The sequence below is a fragment of the Dendronephthya gigantea genome, unplaced genomic scaffold (genome assembly GCF_004324835.1).
Source record: "Dendronephthya gigantea isolate DGI-Jeju-01 unplaced genomic scaffold, DenGig_1.0 000031F, whole genome shotgun sequence".
Classification (NCBI taxonomy): domain Eukaryota; kingdom Metazoa; phylum Cnidaria; class Anthozoa; order Malacalcyonacea; family Nephtheidae; genus Dendronephthya; species Dendronephthya gigantea.
In genome coordinates, this window is record NW_021163041.1 from 605,357 (window position 1) to 621,295 (window position 15,939).

The 15,939-nt window shown below is 36.9% G+C and overlaps 2 protein-coding genes and 1 non-coding gene across 4 annotated transcripts; 2 read left to right on the plus strand and 1 right to left on the minus strand.

Moving 5' to 3' along the window:
* Positions 1-105: 105 nt before the first annotated feature.
* On the minus strand, positions 106-4,641 carry LOC114524524. Its single transcript, XM_028545626.1, has 3 exons — positions 4,374-4,641; positions 1,139-1,342; positions 106-565 (listed from the first exon to the last, which is right to left on the minus strand). Exons 1-3 carry the CDS (start codon positions 4,585-4,587, stop codon positions 201-203), a joined length of 783 nt encoding a protein of 260 aa, XP_028401427.1. The 5' UTR covers positions 4,588-4,641; the 3' UTR covers positions 106-200.
* A 422-nt stretch (positions 4,642-5,063) lies between these two features.
* Trnak-cuu lies at positions 5,064-5,136 on the plus strand. Its single transcript has one exon. It is a non-coding gene; the product is annotated as a tRNA-Lys (tRNA).
* Positions 5,137-5,242: 106 nt separating this feature from the next.
* Positions 5,243-15,666, plus strand: LOC114524462 (Bardet-Biedl syndrome 7 protein homolog). Of its 2 annotated transcripts, XM_028545548.1 has the most exons (23): positions 5,243-5,753; positions 6,089-6,154; positions 6,352-6,414; positions 6,587-6,762; positions 7,334-7,462; positions 7,614-7,662; positions 8,252-8,324; positions 8,607-8,673; positions 9,031-9,080; positions 9,400-9,530; positions 9,603-9,799; positions 10,040-10,232; positions 10,457-10,531; positions 10,964-11,026; positions 11,212-11,351; positions 11,747-11,836; positions 11,957-12,031; positions 12,389-12,498; positions 13,172-13,275; positions 13,422-13,482; positions 13,903-13,965; positions 14,278-14,318; positions 14,692-15,665. In XM_028545548.1, the coding sequence occupies exons 1-23, from the start codon at positions 5,715-5,717 to the stop codon at positions 14,779-14,781; spliced, it is 2,145 nt and encodes a 714-aa protein (XP_028401349.1). In that variant the 5' UTR covers positions 5,243-5,714; the 3' UTR covers positions 14,782-15,665. The 2 variants fall into 2 exon arrangements, with proteins under 2 accessions (XP_028401349.1, XP_028401350.1); XM_028545549.1 differs by lacking the exons at positions 5,243-5,753; positions 6,089-6,154; positions 6,352-6,414 and having other exon boundaries at positions 6,709-6,776; positions 14,692-15,666.
* Positions 15,667-15,939: the final 273 nt, after the last annotated feature.

Below are 15,939 nucleotides of genomic sequence, written 5' to 3' on the forward strand. Positions count from 1 at the left end.
TGAAAAAGCGCTTAATTATAGAATTTTCATTGCATGTATACATATCTATTTGAGTTGTTCCAGTAAAAAAAATTAGTTCCTTTTACCACCGGTCGGACGAACATGACAATCAGCATGCAATTATCAACACACGTACTAATGAATCTAAAAGTTATTCAATTTATCAAGCTTGCGTAGGGAAACAGGAACCTGGATGCAGGTTAATCTTTCTTCTTCTCGATTGCGGGTTTAGAGGTATCCCCTAACAATGTACGACCATGACGTAATAACTCGTGGTCGATTTTTCCTTCCATTGCTTCAAGAAATGTTGTCCCATCAAAAAATGCCTCAATTTTCTGGATTTTCAGATCGTTGTTCACGGTGACGCGGAGAATACCATACATTTCGACAAGTTCCCCGTTACCTTGACGACCGCGATACTGTCCTGTGAACTCGCCCCAGTGCCTCCACGTGAACATAACATTTGGGGGACCACATAATACCTTGAGCACCTCCCATGGAAAACCATTGACCAACGCGTTCCGAAATAAATCATGTGAGTTCTCAAAATGATCATCTAAACCATCTAAATCAGGGGAAAATTACTATCTTGGAATTATTATTATTAAACTGAGACTTTGGAGGTGATAAATGGTTCGCGATGTTGCAAAGAGCAACAGGAATGAATTGACCAGGCACACTTTGAGTATTTTTTAATCAAACCAATTTCCCATTAGGTGAATTTATTCGCGCCACGCGAAGACTGAAATCCGGTCATGTGAATGTGATTGCAATTGGTTTAAGCATAGACAACCCAAAAGACATATCTTCTGGATTGTCTATGGTTTAAGTGTGGGACAGTCTGGTGCTGTTGTGATTCTCACGAAATATGATAGAGGAAAGCCACTTGGCTTTCATTCCAAACATGGTGTTAAAATGTGATTGCCAAATAAACGTATCGATCGACGATCATGATGAAGGAAAATTCGGAATTTACATTTGTTTCCCCGAAAAATATTGAAAGGCATCAGTTTTAAAGACAATTCCTGGGACCTTTCCAACACCATTCAACCAAGTGGAGTGGAAAAATCGTTTAAATATATTTACTAATTAATACCTCTGCCGATTTCCCTTTTGGAGAAAGCGAACTAAAACTTACATTTTTCATAAGCAGGACAACCTTTCAACAATGCATTATAGTTGCCAATTTCAAACGCTTTAACACCGTCAAGTATTTCACCTCCGTTGCTCTGCATACAGTAATTGTCATGATCTATTGTCGTCCACTGCGAGATATTCTTCTTATGAGATGCTTCCATTTCCCATTTCTTAACAAGATTCTCAACAACCTCTTCTAATGAACCTAGTAGAAGATTGGTTAATATTACTGATTCCATGTGACAACTTTTAATGACCACGCCACATGAACAAATTTCCTGCTTAACTAATTTTTAAATTATAATGCATTATGACAGGCTTTTATTTATCGCAATGTCAGTCATGTGCGATCTACTTTTAATGGATGTGAACGAGCGATGCTATGGACTATGTCATTCACTTAATTGATGATGACTGATAGACTGTACATTTTTATAATTAAAAGATTCATATATTTTGTCAATTCTTCCTCACTCTAACTTTCACTTTTTCGTGGTTTGTTTTATGCCAAAATCCCGTGCTCCTATTTTTCAAAGACCGGCGCCTTATTTCTTAAACCAGCAATACGATGACACGACTATCAATACAATGAGACGTCATAATGAGAAAGGTTTATAGGGCTAGATTGTTTTTGCACATTTGGTATTTGCATTGGAGACTGTGAACTGGCCTTTTATCAGCATGGGCAACGGGACAAAGATGCAAAAGAATTACATTCTATATCTTAGAATCTTAGCTTCAAGAATAGCACAATCTCTAGTCCGAGACACCGAGATCATCTTGGGAGGAAAAAACATGATGATATGAATTAGGTTCAACTGCGACAGACGATGCTTTGCGAATATTCTCTAGTGTGCATCGCTACACACTTACAAAATTACCCTTTTTCTGCCCCCCTTTTTCATCGCACATTCAACACCTACATTCCTGTTCCATTAGCAATCTACGCGGTAGAGCGCAAATTTAAGATACAGGACTAACCAATATTTTTTGGAGGGGGGGACATAAACCTGCTTCGGCCTCTTTAAGCCTCCATATGCCTCCATAGATCTCTATATGCCTCCATAAACTTCTATATGCCTCCATAGACTTCCATAGACCTCCATTGGCCTTTATAGGCCTCCATGGGTCTCCATGGGCCTCCACAGAACTCCATAGACCTCCATAACACTTCACAGACCTCCATCACACTTTATTGGCCTCCATAACACTTCATAGACCTCCATAACACTTTATAGACCTCCATCACACTCTGTTTGCCTCCATAACACTTCCTAAGCCTCCACCACACTCCAACACTCTGTTGGCCTCCATAACACTCCATAGACCTCCATAACACTTCTTAGACCTCCATCACACTCTAATGGCCTCCATAACACTTCATAGACCTCTATCAGTTGATATCATATTGGCAAAGATAAGGCAAGCCAACAAGGAACCAGCATTAGCCCTCCACCAGCCAATCGGAAACGCTTAAATTGCCCAGATGAGTCAGACCCCCGCAAAGATGAGTCAAACTCCTTCTAAGCCAATCAAATGCCTAGAATCAGAAGTCGATGAGGCAAAATTCAAACGGGTATCCGCTATTATGACTCATTTGCCGAGGGCTCAAAAGTCAGTGACCAGCAACTGCATGAAGCTTAATAACTTTTAACTGGACTGTTAATTTATCGCATGACTATTTTCACTGACTGAAGTTTGAATATTTCGAACTGGACTTGTGTAATTTTTGACTTAGTCGCGTGACTCATCTGACAACCCCTAGATCCGCCCCTGTAGTTACCTGTCGGAAAATTCCCTTTAACAAAGTCTCAATCTGGTTTTCGTCCTAAGCACTCAACGGTGACCGCCCTAATCCAAATGTGCGATGAGTGGCTAGAAAATATGGCAAGTTAAATAGTGTCGTGTTTTTAGATATCAAAGAGGCGTTTGATTATATAAACCATCGCATCTTGCTAAGTAAAATGAATGAACAATTTGGAATTTTTGGCATGGAGCTAAAATGGTTCGAGTCATATTTAACTGAGTACAGCAATGTAATGTCAGTGAGAAGCTATCTAATTCTAAAACTATTACCTTTGGAGCTCCCCAGGGTTCTATACTGGGACCACTACTATTCTTACTATATATTGATGATTTGCCCGAATGAATGTCTAAGATCAACCACTCCAGCTATGTATGCAGATGATACTCAAATCTTTCCATCCTCTTTTGATGCAAATGAACTCATTATAAAGATGTAGCGTGCTTAAAGAAAACAGGTTGCAGATGCATCCATCTAAATGTAAAATGATGTTTATTGGTTCCCCATATAATTGATGTGTGATGTACGCGTCATGGCTAATGCAAAACCCATATCACAACTGCCACACAAGACCCTTTGTTCCTAGACATACCCTAGAATCTGTTTATAAAAGTCTTGTGCAGCCTTATTTCGATTATCGCCCCCTCCCCCCTGTGGGATACTGGGATACTTGTGGTATGCTGCTCAGAGACAAGTTACAAAGATCTCAGTTTCGTGCGCTCTTAACAGATGCAAATTATGATACTTCATCAATCGATCTTCTTAGCAATCTTTCATGGAAACACTTGAAACTAAACGGTCTGGTGCCAAGTCAGTATTAAACAAGATACTATGACCACACTTCGCCGGATCTTCGGGAGTCTTTTGTGAGAAGAGAAATAGATCAAACTAATTATCACGGGCCAGTGGCGTAGCCAGCCAGACAATTTAGTCATGCTATGGTAATATTTTGGTGTTCATTGACTGTGAAAACAATGAATTTCAAAAGAAATGAATAACTAATAATATAAAATTTGCATAGCATGACTAAATCGTCAGGCTGGCTATGGCACTCATCAAGGCCGAATCGAGAGTACCTTAAAAAAGTTTCAAATACAGCGACGCTATGCTTTGGAATCGGCTCCCAAACGAAGCAAAATCAGTCGAGTCGCTTCTTTTGTTTAAATCAATTGTTGTTTGACACTGAAACGCATCCTACTTATATCAGTCCAGCCTAGAGTTGATAAGGCTAGCGTGTTTCTTGGTTTCAAATAAACTTTTACCTACCTACCATGTAGCGTATTATTGATAAAGACCTTAACACCATACGGCGTACCGGCAACGAATGATAAAGAAATTAAAATCAAGTTGGTCGTCAGATGAGTCATATTATACTAACAATCAGTAACAAAGTTTTTTAGCAATTGCTACCCAAGTTGCCCAACTCACATACCAGCTTGGTGATTCTGAGTCTTTCCCTTTAAAAACGCGAGATTGGCCTTTGTATAATCAGGTTTCCCAGACCTCCACTCAATACTAGTATCATCAAGGTCACCACGGTCGGGTTCAACAAAATTGTGTTCTTCTTTTAAACTGTTCAGAGCCACAGACGCTGTTATTTGTTCCATAGACATAGTAGTTTTTGAGTCTCGCCTCAACCTCAACATACAGATCAATATTCCACATCTAAATATTCGATGTTTAAAATTTAAATTGTCCAATTGCGCATTTCCGCAATTGTAAAAATTATCTTGGGTAAAAAGACCCACCCCCGCTAGTGACGCCATGCTTGAAGGTTGATCAAAATAAATGCATTGTTATTGGTAAAAGATAATCATTCGGCAGGGGGGTACCTTTAACCTTTACCATTAATTCATGGTTTATTAATCATTACTACCAACTGAACCACACCACACGACAGGAACATGGAATTGTTAATATACTGAGACAAGTTTAAACGTCCTAACCACTATATCACCGACCACTGAGTGTTACCTATAGAGATTAAAAATAACACTAGAGGAGGCATTGGTATTGGAAACATCAGTCGAAAAAGCGAGCGTTAATGGGGGGCAAATTCAAGTTACCGACGTTCAATGAAGCAGAGTATTAAGTTATCTTTTTTGGAGTTAGATGGGAAGTAGCCCGGCTAGCTCAGTCGGTAGAGCATGAGACTCTTAATCTCAGGGTCGTGGGTTCGAGCCCCACGTTGGGCGAATATTTTTACCCTTTTTCTCCGAATTTGAGATAACTTTGAGAATATTCACATTCCTCCTTATTATCTGTTTAGAAAAAAGGATTGGTAAAGTTTGATCATTTCAATGTTGAATTAAGGAAAGATTGATGAACTCAATAAAAGGACAAATTATATAAACATATAATAAATACCTCTAACCTGCAAATAGGCTAAAATATGCTATTCATTAAAATCCATCCACCAAACTGACATAGCCCATTCCAACATTTAACCGATCTCCAATTTTTGTTTCCTCAACTAAATCAATCTAATTTTTTAAGTTTTTTAGTGCTGGGATTATAAATGGAGTCGGTCTCGAGCGAATCTTTTAAATGACGAATATTATTTTCAGTAATCGTGCCAGCATTCTTGCAAAGAAACTTCACTATGGAGTATGGAAATTAGTGACACCTGCGCAGTGCTCAGGCCAAGGCCTCAGTGGCAAGATGGCGTCTAATTGTTGCTATGGAATATTATGGAAGATTCAAGGAGAATCAAATGGGTGATCGTTGTATAGCTGAACTACGATATTTAATTCCTTGATTTCAATATATAAATATGATGCAATTAAATTTAAATCAAGTTGATTATTTACAGGTATATAAAAATAATATAATGCTAGATGTTTTTGACAGCAAAATTTTTTGTAAATTGTACTGTAAGTGTAAGTGTTTTATACTCAAAAAATCTTTGGTATTGTGCCCAATCTTATTTGAAATTATCACCAAAGCTATCAGGTGGTACCAGTCTTAATGCATTCTCATACCTCATTCTTATATCTGGGCCTTCATGCATCCTCATACTGACTAAAAAGTGCTTTTTTGATGTAAAATGTTTTCACCGAATCTGTATTAAATGTTTGTTTCAAAGAACTGAATAATTGAATATGTATTATATATGAATGCTAAAGTGTCAACGCCATAATATTTCAGGTTGGTGTAACCTCACCAAAATCTATGAAACTGCTACCTGCTGGGGCAAAGAGAGCTATTCAAAAGGTACCATACTATAAATGTCACAGAACTATTATACAGTGGTTCAAAAATTTACCAAGTTCATGCCCTAAATATAGACTCTTTATACACCATTCTTTCCAATTCTAATTCAAAAAAAGTAATTGAGTTAGGTAATACGGCACAAGTTCATGTAATAATATTTATTTGTTCATCATATGCCACTGATTGATGTTTCATAGATTGCTGTAGCAGATCATAGTGGTGTGATAACATGTTTTGGTATGAAGAAAGGAGCTGTACAGGTATACCACCCCCTATTTTTTATAGTATGATGTACTGGTTAATAAATTAAATGTGTGACTGTGGTTGGAATTAAACTCTTGTCTGTACTAACACCAATTGCAATTTTGTAGTTCAATAGATACAAACATATCATAAAGCATTAACAATCTTTGCTCACCAAAATGTTTTTAGATGGTGTTTAAAACACTTCCAGCTAGTAGTGTATCACGTCTTGAGTTGGGTGGCATTAGTGGCCCTTCAAGAGAAAAGATATTTGTTGCCTCCGGTGCTGAGGTCAGAGGATATAACAAAAAAGGAAAGCAGTTTCTAGGTTTTGATACAAATCTAACAGAGAGCATTCAGTCTATGTGAGTATATAAATGTGAGTGATACATATATAAATAATATAATTGCAGAAACTGCATTGTAGTCTCTATTCGTGTTCAAATAAAGGTGATTTTATTGAAACTATGTTCATAATATATATTTCAACCTGGTCATTGCAGCCTAAAATATTTTGTCTGTCAACAGAAATTTATCTACTGGTACTATTTTTACACAGCAGACACACAGACAGGGTGTATTTCTAAAAGGTTAACATATCAAAACTGTTAAATGTCAAAAAAGGCCACTTTTTAAGGGGGGGATATAAAAATGACTTCAGGAAAGAAGGCTATGCCAATTCTCATAATGTAGGGAATGATCTTTACAACTGCTTCCAACATTGCCACATTTTGGGGCTGAGCCTTCCAGGGGGAGTCATAATGCAGGCTTACAAAAGTCATGGTTTAAATTATAAACACAAGCACACAATTGTGTCTAGAAGGTTTAGACTTGCTACAACACAGAATAGAAGGTATATATTTAGATATAGATCAATGTAATCTTTGGAAATAGCATTCATTTGAATTTGAATGATTTGTTAATACTTCAATATAGGTTTGTAAGTGGCCCAGATTTGCTGCTGTGTGGAAACTACATTTATAATCATTATCAAGACTGTAAAGACAAGAACTACTACTTGTGTAGTGATAAAATCAGCGATGTCGTATCTCTTACGTCTAAAATGTACTTGCCAACGTAACTATATGCTTGACTAACTTCATACACTCATTCATTTATAATACACACACCTGGAGCACATGTGAATCAATCGAGTTTCTCGACTGTGATACTTAGAAAAACGCATACATAAAAGTTCTTTATATTATTTTTTTAGAATTACACCTGTTTTGGCTTGTAACGATCGGGTGCTGCGAGTTTTGCAGGTAAGGTGACTAAAGTTGATTGTTGGTATAGAGTTGATGGCAATGCAAAGACTCTTCCGCTCATTGCGACGAGGCCCGCGACTAATTTTATCCAGGCGCACGCGATGCAATTTTTTTCGTACGATTTTAGTCGGTCGACTAAATATTTGCGTGTGTAATGTCATTTTTAAGCAATCTTAGTTGGAAAATAGCAATATCAGTTTAATATTTGCTGATTAGAAATAATTTAAAATCGGCCGACAAAACTCGTACGACAAAAATAGCTTCGTGTGTATAACTCTGAGGTACACTGCGAGTGTGTTCATCCAATTAAAGTTTCTTCTTCTTTTAAAAACTGCACCTTTGTCTATTATATTCATTTTTTATATATATAATTGTTATTTCGGTATTTTACAAAGGTTGAATCTCATAATTTGCAATGTTTCGGACAGTTTTAACGTCCTTCTTCAGGCTTTATGTTACATACGTTGATTCGTGATTCGTTAACCATAAGTAGTTAATGTGCTTCGGGTCTAATTGAGAAGCATTCTTTCAAAAAGTTCGTCTTATAGCTAAATGCATCGCAATGATACATCGCAATTTTTTTCAGGATTCGAGTCTGCTTTACGAAATGGAAGTTGCTGGACCTCCAATGGTGTTAGCATTGAATAACGGGAATGGTGGTAAGAATTTAAATTTATGGGTCAAACACACAACTTCGATGTTGCACAATTATTTTTTTCTTTGGAAGTCTGTAAAAATTCACAGGCTAGATTATGTTTACGTATGACTGTAAATTGCATTTTATGGACGCTTGTAAGGTAATTTAGGAAGAGGGAAATATAGAAACTCCAAAAAACACAACACATGCAAATATTAAGCGCTTCTGTATGTCACCACTATCAGAATACCTGACGAAGAATATTCAATTTACTAAGTCCATCGGTTGTTTTGTTGTTACACAGGGAGAGATGGAGATGAGGTTCTTTATGGTACATCAGATGGCAAGATTGGTCTAGTTCATTTGGGAAAGTATGTGACATTTGTATACACGCAGTTTTCTTCAAAATACGAGCAAGTATAGATTGACCTTAAAGTCGGGCCTGCTACAGTATAATTCAAAGATAGGTTTAGCTATCCAATCAACCTGTTTCATTGGGTGCATAACACGCTCGTGGGTGCTTCACGATTTTCCCTTTGCCCCTTTGCTCCTTTTCAAATTTAAGACAACATGCATAGCATATACTATATTGAAGTAATAGTCTCATCGTCGTAGTATGTGATTACTATATTGAAGTAATAGTCTCATCGTCGAAGTATGTGATTACTATATTGAAGTAATAGTCTAATCATCGTTGTATGTAATTATGCTGTTTATGGGTCTCGCAGATCATCACCAAGCCACAAGTGGGAAATACCAAACGAAAAGAGACTTGGAGGTTTGTTTCCCTGTTTATAATTTAACAATTTACCTGCACTGGAACTGAAGGAGTCCCACACTGGGCCTTCATGGGAAAAACACAGTCAGCGGATATTATTAGTGCACTGACCTTAACCTGTGAGTGCATAAATTTACTAGGACTCTTCCTGCCATGGAAAATAATTTTCGCTTTGATTCTAGGGTATATCCCTAGCCCCAGCTCTCAATGACGTGTATCATCAGGTCTAATGAATCAACATCCTTTGTAATCAACAGTAATATGCTTTACTTTTTGAACACCTGGTAATTTAGAAGCTTTTTTTAATACTTGTGTTTAGGTGTTCTTTCGTTAGAAAGCTTTGACATCACCGCGGATGGAATTGCTGATGTTATCATAGGTCGTGAAGATGGCACTGTTGAGGTGTATGGTTTTGATGAGATGGAGACACCGGTTCATCGCTTCAAATATGTACGTATATGTTACGTACAAGTACATTTTTATATTGTGCTTTACGGTAATTAGGTATTTGATTCCTTCCAGAGCACCAGTGAAAGTGTGACTTCAATATGTGGTGGGTGTGTGGGAACCGCAGGCTATGATGAAATAGTTATGTCTACGTATAGCGGTTGGGTTATGGGACTTACTACGGAACCACAAGAGAAAGAAGCAGGACCTTCTAAAGTTGATCAGAAAACCACTATCAGTGATGAAAACCAGATTAAAATAAATGCATTGAGGTATTATTCTTGACTTTGCCAAATTTTTCTTCTTCAATCATCATTCAGAATTGTTTCTAGTTAGAGATCCAATGGGTGACTACTTTTCGAAATATACCAAACATGCACTAGGGATCATTAAACACAGTGTATAACACACAATACTGCTACTAAGGACTTGCTACTGTATTTGTAATGCAGCTCATTGTGCGAGATATATATAACTCCATTATCTGACCTATGTTTTTCGGACATTTCCAGAGAACAACTAGACGAACTGCAAGATAGGGTGTTTAGAGAAAGAGAAAGATATCAGCAGACTGCTCAGTCTCACACAGCTGTGTCTGCTTTGCCGCGTTTTTCAGTCAACGACAAATTCACGCTTAACCGTGACGATGCCAGTTATACGCTGAGTATTGAAGTACAATTGCCCATTGATAATATCCTTTTACAGGTTAGTTTCCAAATTTAACTACCGTTGTTTCTTTGAGTGTCATTTCCTTTATTATATTTTTGACATTGTTAGCAGTTTCAATATCTCCATGTTTTCACTTTCTTCTTGCACCTGAAACCAACCAGTCAGTAAAAAGAATAAATCAATGCCCCGATATCAGGTGGTTTGAGAAGTAGATAAATCGAAACCAGTGTCAGTGTTAACCCGCAACAACCTTTCTTTAGAGTGACGTACCAATAGATTTATTAGATGTGGACAAAAACTCGGCTGTAGTGAGCTACAGTGCCTGTGATATTGAGGTGAGGAATATTGGTCAGGTGTGAAGGAAAATTATATTTGTGGGCAATGCTTGTTGGTAGTGATTTATAGAACAATGGTTGGTATGGTGACAATACTAACAGTTAGTTTTATAATGATTGGTGGTATGATGGTTTGTATGGTCACCAACAGATACAGTTGTTGTAGAATGTTTGGTGGCCATTAGTTGGTATAGCCTAATAACTGGCTCACCTGCCACCCATTAGCATTTTCAGAACTTCAAAATAGTTGGGTATGTTAGATATATTGTAGATTAGATATATATTAGATATATTCATGTACTAACTAATCGGGAAAATCTGACTGCAGAGACCAAGAACCACTTGAAGAAACTGCATCTTGGGTGGTAATATCGTAGTTAGCTAAATTCTGGTAAGATTTTTTACAACGCAGTCCTGATTGTTTATTTTTAGAGTGGCAATTTCCTTCTTGCAACTTATCGCTGTCAAGCAAACACAACAAGAATTGAACTTAAAGTAAGTTGGAAACAATTAACAAGAGATTCGTATATTCGTATACCTTGAATACTCCTTGGTCATCCTAGACCTCTTCCTTGGGACATTCCCACTCGCAATAAATTATGTTTAAAATGTTAGGGACACACAGCACCTTAATATTTATACAGTATTGCTTCATTTTGTGCCTTTTTGTTTCATACTAGATTCGTTCCATTGAGGGACAGTATGGTGTGTTGCAAGCGTACATAACACCACGTATTCAGCCTAAGTCATGTCAAGTCAGACAATATAATATCAAGCCATTGTCTCTACATCAAAGAGTTCATGTCTTCAATGAAGAAAAGTGAGTGAATTACGATAAATTAGTCTACTCTTCCATGAAGTAATTCTATGGCCACAATAATCACAAAGGAAACTAATATTTGGTACATGTACCCTAACTGGACCCAGAACCGCAGATTCGGCCTTTCCATAGAGTAATGTTAATTAGCTAACTGTGTTTTCACATGAATGAAATCGAACGTTTTTAGTATATAATTCTAGTATAGATCAGGGCAGATGTCAAGTCATTGCTGACTAGATGTCAAGTCATTACTGTACATGTCATTTCCTGATCGTTTATAGTATTTATAATTTTGAACCCTAAATACTTCAAAGTAGTTTTGCCTGCCCCCAGTTTCAATCATACACCACACATTGCATTAATTATACACTAACGGTCGTTCTTCTGTTAATTAGGGCATTGAATACTTTAAAGCTGACTGGACAGTTCAGTTTAGCAGAAGTACATTCCTGGGTGTGCTTTTGTTTACCAGAAGTTCCAGAGAGGTAAGCGAAAAATGTAATGCCTATATACGGCACAAAGGTACAGTAATACCTTGAAGTTTATCAGTTGCTTATTCACCGAAGTTTTCATCATATTTTCACACTGCGTAATTTTGCTTTCAGGACACCAGCTGGTGATAATGCCCAATTTCATTTCTTATCAACATTCTTGGACACGCAACTTGACTGCCAGTACACGTATGTATTGTCTTCCAATCAGTCTTTCTCTTCCTGTCAGTCTTCTCTCTCAGTCCGTTTTTTTCTCTTTCAGTCAGCCTTTCTCTTTCAGTCGGTCGTTTTTTTTCAGCCAGTCTTTCTCTTCTTGTCAGTCTTTCTCTTTCAATCAGTGTTTCTCTTTCAGCCAGCCTTTCTCTTTCAGTCGATCTTTCTCTTTAGTCAATCTTTCTCTTTCGGTCAGTCTTTCCCTTTCAGCCTTTCTCTTTCAGTCTTTCTCTTTCAGTCAGTCATCCTCTTTCTATTCCAGTCTTGTACTTCTTTAGAAGAATGAGATTGCATATAACAATTTGAATTATTTCAAAGGTATTTTCATTTCAGGAAGGGAGAGGCCATTTTTCGATCTGATAACATATCAACTATATCCATTCTTAAAGACGTCCTCACAAAAGAAGCAACGAAGAGAAAGATTAGCCTTAATATTTCATTCGGTAAGTCAAGTTACAAGGAATGTACATTAGTACTATGAAACGGATGTGTATAACTGTAATTAGTAATAATTTTACAACCAAGGGGGCCTATTATCTGACGGGAGAGAATATGTCACAGAAAGTTATAGCTTAACCAATACCGCAAACTGCTGACTGCAAACTGAAATACTAAGTTTTGTATAGTTCTTTCACTTCTTTGAGACGTTCATCGGCACAATGTATCTTAATATTTATATATGACTGAACACATTACACCAAATTTCCCGACAACTAAAATCCTGCATTTGTTTTGAAAATTCGAAATGAATTTTGCCGTTTTCGACTAGAGATTTGTTATAACCCCAAACTAAAAAAGGTCTCTATATTAATACGGCATTAACAACCCTAAAATGCCTGTGTAATAAATCATTTGCTTGATAGTTTTGTTTTGCATGTTTGAATCTTCATATGAATACATGATGCAATAAAGTGACTTAAAGTCCTAATTACTTGTGGGGTAATAACAACATTCCCTGAAGTGTTGTATTCATACCTGATATTTTTACCATAAAGCGTTGCAAAAAGTTCTCTTTGTCAATATCAGCAGCTTATATTATTGCTCTGTTCGTCTTTTTCTTATATGTTATTATCCTGTTGCTCGTTATATAATTCCTTTTTAATATTTGCTTTATAGATTTGAGCGAAGAGTCTGTTCTTCACACGCTGCATCTCATTCATCCCAAACTTGAATATCAACTTCTTCTTGCTAAGAAAGTTCAACTTATTGACGCCTTGAAGGTATTGTTTCATAGTAAAAGCATTCATAAAGGCTGCGAATCGCCATGCTGTGCTTGACGAATTTTTACAAAACATTGTTTTTACGATGTTTAACAGTATTTAACAATATTTCGAATTCACGATGTTTTGTTTTCTGAATTTCACAGGAACTGGAAATGCATGAAAATGATATTAGTTTTCTTGCTCCGGAGTATAAACAAATTTTGGGTATGTTACATGGACTACATACTAAGATTTCTAGACCCCTCTCTCTCTCGGGATTTCGCAAATTTGGTATCCAGGCCACCCATAACCAACCATACCTGCGCTATATGGATTATTGAGAAGATGAATGAAGATTTATGAATACGATGGTTTATTGAAGTTTGCATGCAATATGGCTCTCGTTCGAGAAGGTTTTTAAAATGCAATATCGCGCTTAATCGCGACAATATGTTAGAATGAACTAAGGGTATCGCATACTTCTCGGATATTTTGACATCCGCTGAGCTATTTTAAGGTTGTTTTCAATCGTGTTTTTAGGGACCGCCACCATGCAGGCTAGAGTAAAAGTAGTAAAAAATTGCCTGATAGTCTATGTCTGTTTTTAAACATGTCGATTATTGTTTATGTTTTTTTATGTAACAGATGAAAGCGAGAAACTACAGGAAGAATACAAGAAACAACCCTGCCATTTAGAAAGACTTTACGGTAAATTTTTTATGTTTTCTTGTATCAAAACTTTTCAGCGAATGTTGGCAATTCATAACCTTACTTGTAACCTCTTTTCTCAATTGTTTTTGTACATTTCGGTCATTACCGAAAGGCATGTGACTAATTTTCCGAATAAAAACATGAGAAATGTTCTCAATATTGCCTTTTTTGCCTGCATATATTGCATTTTTAAAGTGGATAATTGAAAACTATGTGCATATTTGTATTTAATGACATTATAAACATTTCAAAAATATTTGCCTTCCATGTTCTACAGCAATATTATTTCAACAATGTTATCATTTTTAGGAATGGTCACGGATTTGTATATTGATAAATTTAAATTCATGGTATGTATTTTGAAAGCTGTTATACCTGTATTATACAACACCTATATATGAATTATGAGCTAGGTGTTTATCATGCAGTTATATGGTACGCTGCATGCTCTACAGGTTGTAGTCCAACAGCAGTGGTTCTGACGCAGGTTAATAGGGTTAAAGAAGGTAGACGAAGGTATAGAAGATATAGGTTGTATAGGATGGAGTTGAGTCAAGGTTCTAAGTGGGTTTTATGTTATACATTTCATATGGGGCGCGATATTGGCTTGGGGCCAGAATTATAAGATTTAGCAAAGCGCGCATTGTGTCAAGTAGTTTAAATCAAAACATTTTGCGGAGAGAATCTAAAAGTATATTTGTATTGTTTAAAATTTTTTTCAAGGGAATGAACGTTAAAGGGAAAGTTCCGAATCTTCTGGAAGTATTGGACAACTATGATCTGGCAAGTTTGGTTGAATTTTTTGAGTCTTGAATAGCGAGCCGGTGGGATTTTTTGATAATAAAGTAGGTAATCGTGAGTGCATGACCTTGAATTTATTGATTGTAAATAATAACTTATTGTCGTAACTTATATAATAGGTTTGTAGCTATAACTTCGATCTTCGTATTACAACGTGACGATTGCTGCATACGACTGTTGTTTGCAACCTTTTTTGCTGAAGGATCAGTGAAGCAACCTCGTACCCAGGGTCTTTACTCCCCCCACAGTGAAGGTGGTTGCAAGCCATGTGTCTTTTGCATGAAGGAAGAAGCTTAATTTCTCGATGGGAAATTTGCTTTTGTAAAGGCTCGTTAGCCTCTCTTGTTGTCGTAGCAATAATGATAGAATTTGCTAGATTACTATCACAGTTATTGAATGTCAACCTTGAACCCAGGGTGGTGTCCGGGGGACGACAAAAATGTTCTGGGTGTTGAAAATTGGCATGATCATTGGCCTCTGAGTCACAATGTATGACATGGCTTTTTAGCCTGCTGCTTAGTTTCGTTCGTAAAGCCCCTCCTGCATTTCTTGCGGTACGGTTTTTACTCACGAGTCATGACGTTGCTCTTTATGGTTCGCCTTGACCCTTGACGTCATCTGGTCAGAATTATTGCAACGCCAAAAGAGAATTCGTTTGCTTGTTTTCGGCGTCATCATGGGATGTTTGCCAAAGTATTTATACTATTGGATTAAAAGCGTCAAGCCTTCAAAATGTTCCTGTAATGCTTTCATCTCGCAAAAATGATTAAAACCTAGTCGAGTTAATGTAATATTTTTAATAGAACATTCATTTGGATCTGCAGAAATTCTTGAATTTAGAATCCTTGAAGGAAAATTTAATTGCGTGTCGTTGAATGTATTGAGCAAGACAATCGTGGAGGAGGTATTATTGATGCGTACACAAATGCTTGCAACACATGGTATTCCGGTTAGCTCTCGTTCAGAATTCAAACCGGATACCAGAGACCGGATACCTAAATTGAAAATCCAAATCAAGATAACGGTAATCGTGTGAAAAAATAAAACAGAGTCAGGGGGTGGCACGAGTCATCTTATAATGTAGTACTTCATCTTACACCTCACGTATATGAATGCTAATATATCGGATTGTGCACTGCTTCGATGCGGTAAATCCATAGGGATGTTTTA

Bases quoted from the DNA above. Each gene is read 5' to 3' on its own strand.
- LOC114524524 (XM_028545626.1), bottom strand. From the start codon at position 4,587: ATGTTGAGGTTGAGGCGAGACTCAAAAACTACTATGTCTATGGAACAA. The intron at 1,343-4,373 runs GTATGTGAGTTG...ATCTTCTACTAG, and splicing joins GACTCAGAATCACCAAGCTG to GTTCATTAGAAGAGGTTGTT. The intron at 566-1,138 runs GTAAGTTTTAGT...CCCCTGATTTAG, and splicing joins TTGTCCTGCTTATGAAAAAT to ATGGTTTAGATGATCATTTT.
- LOC114524462 (XM_028545548.1), top strand. From the start codon at position 5,715: ATGATGCAATTAAATTTAAATCAAGTTGATTATTTACAG. The intron at 11,352-11,746 runs GTGAGTGAATTA...TCTGTTAATTAG, and splicing joins CATGTCTTCAATGAAGAAAA to GGCATTGAATACTTTAAAGC. The intron at 12,499-13,171 runs GTAAGTCAAGTT...TTTGCTTTATAG, and splicing joins TAGCCTTAATATTTCATTCG to ATTTGAGCGAAGAGTCTGTT.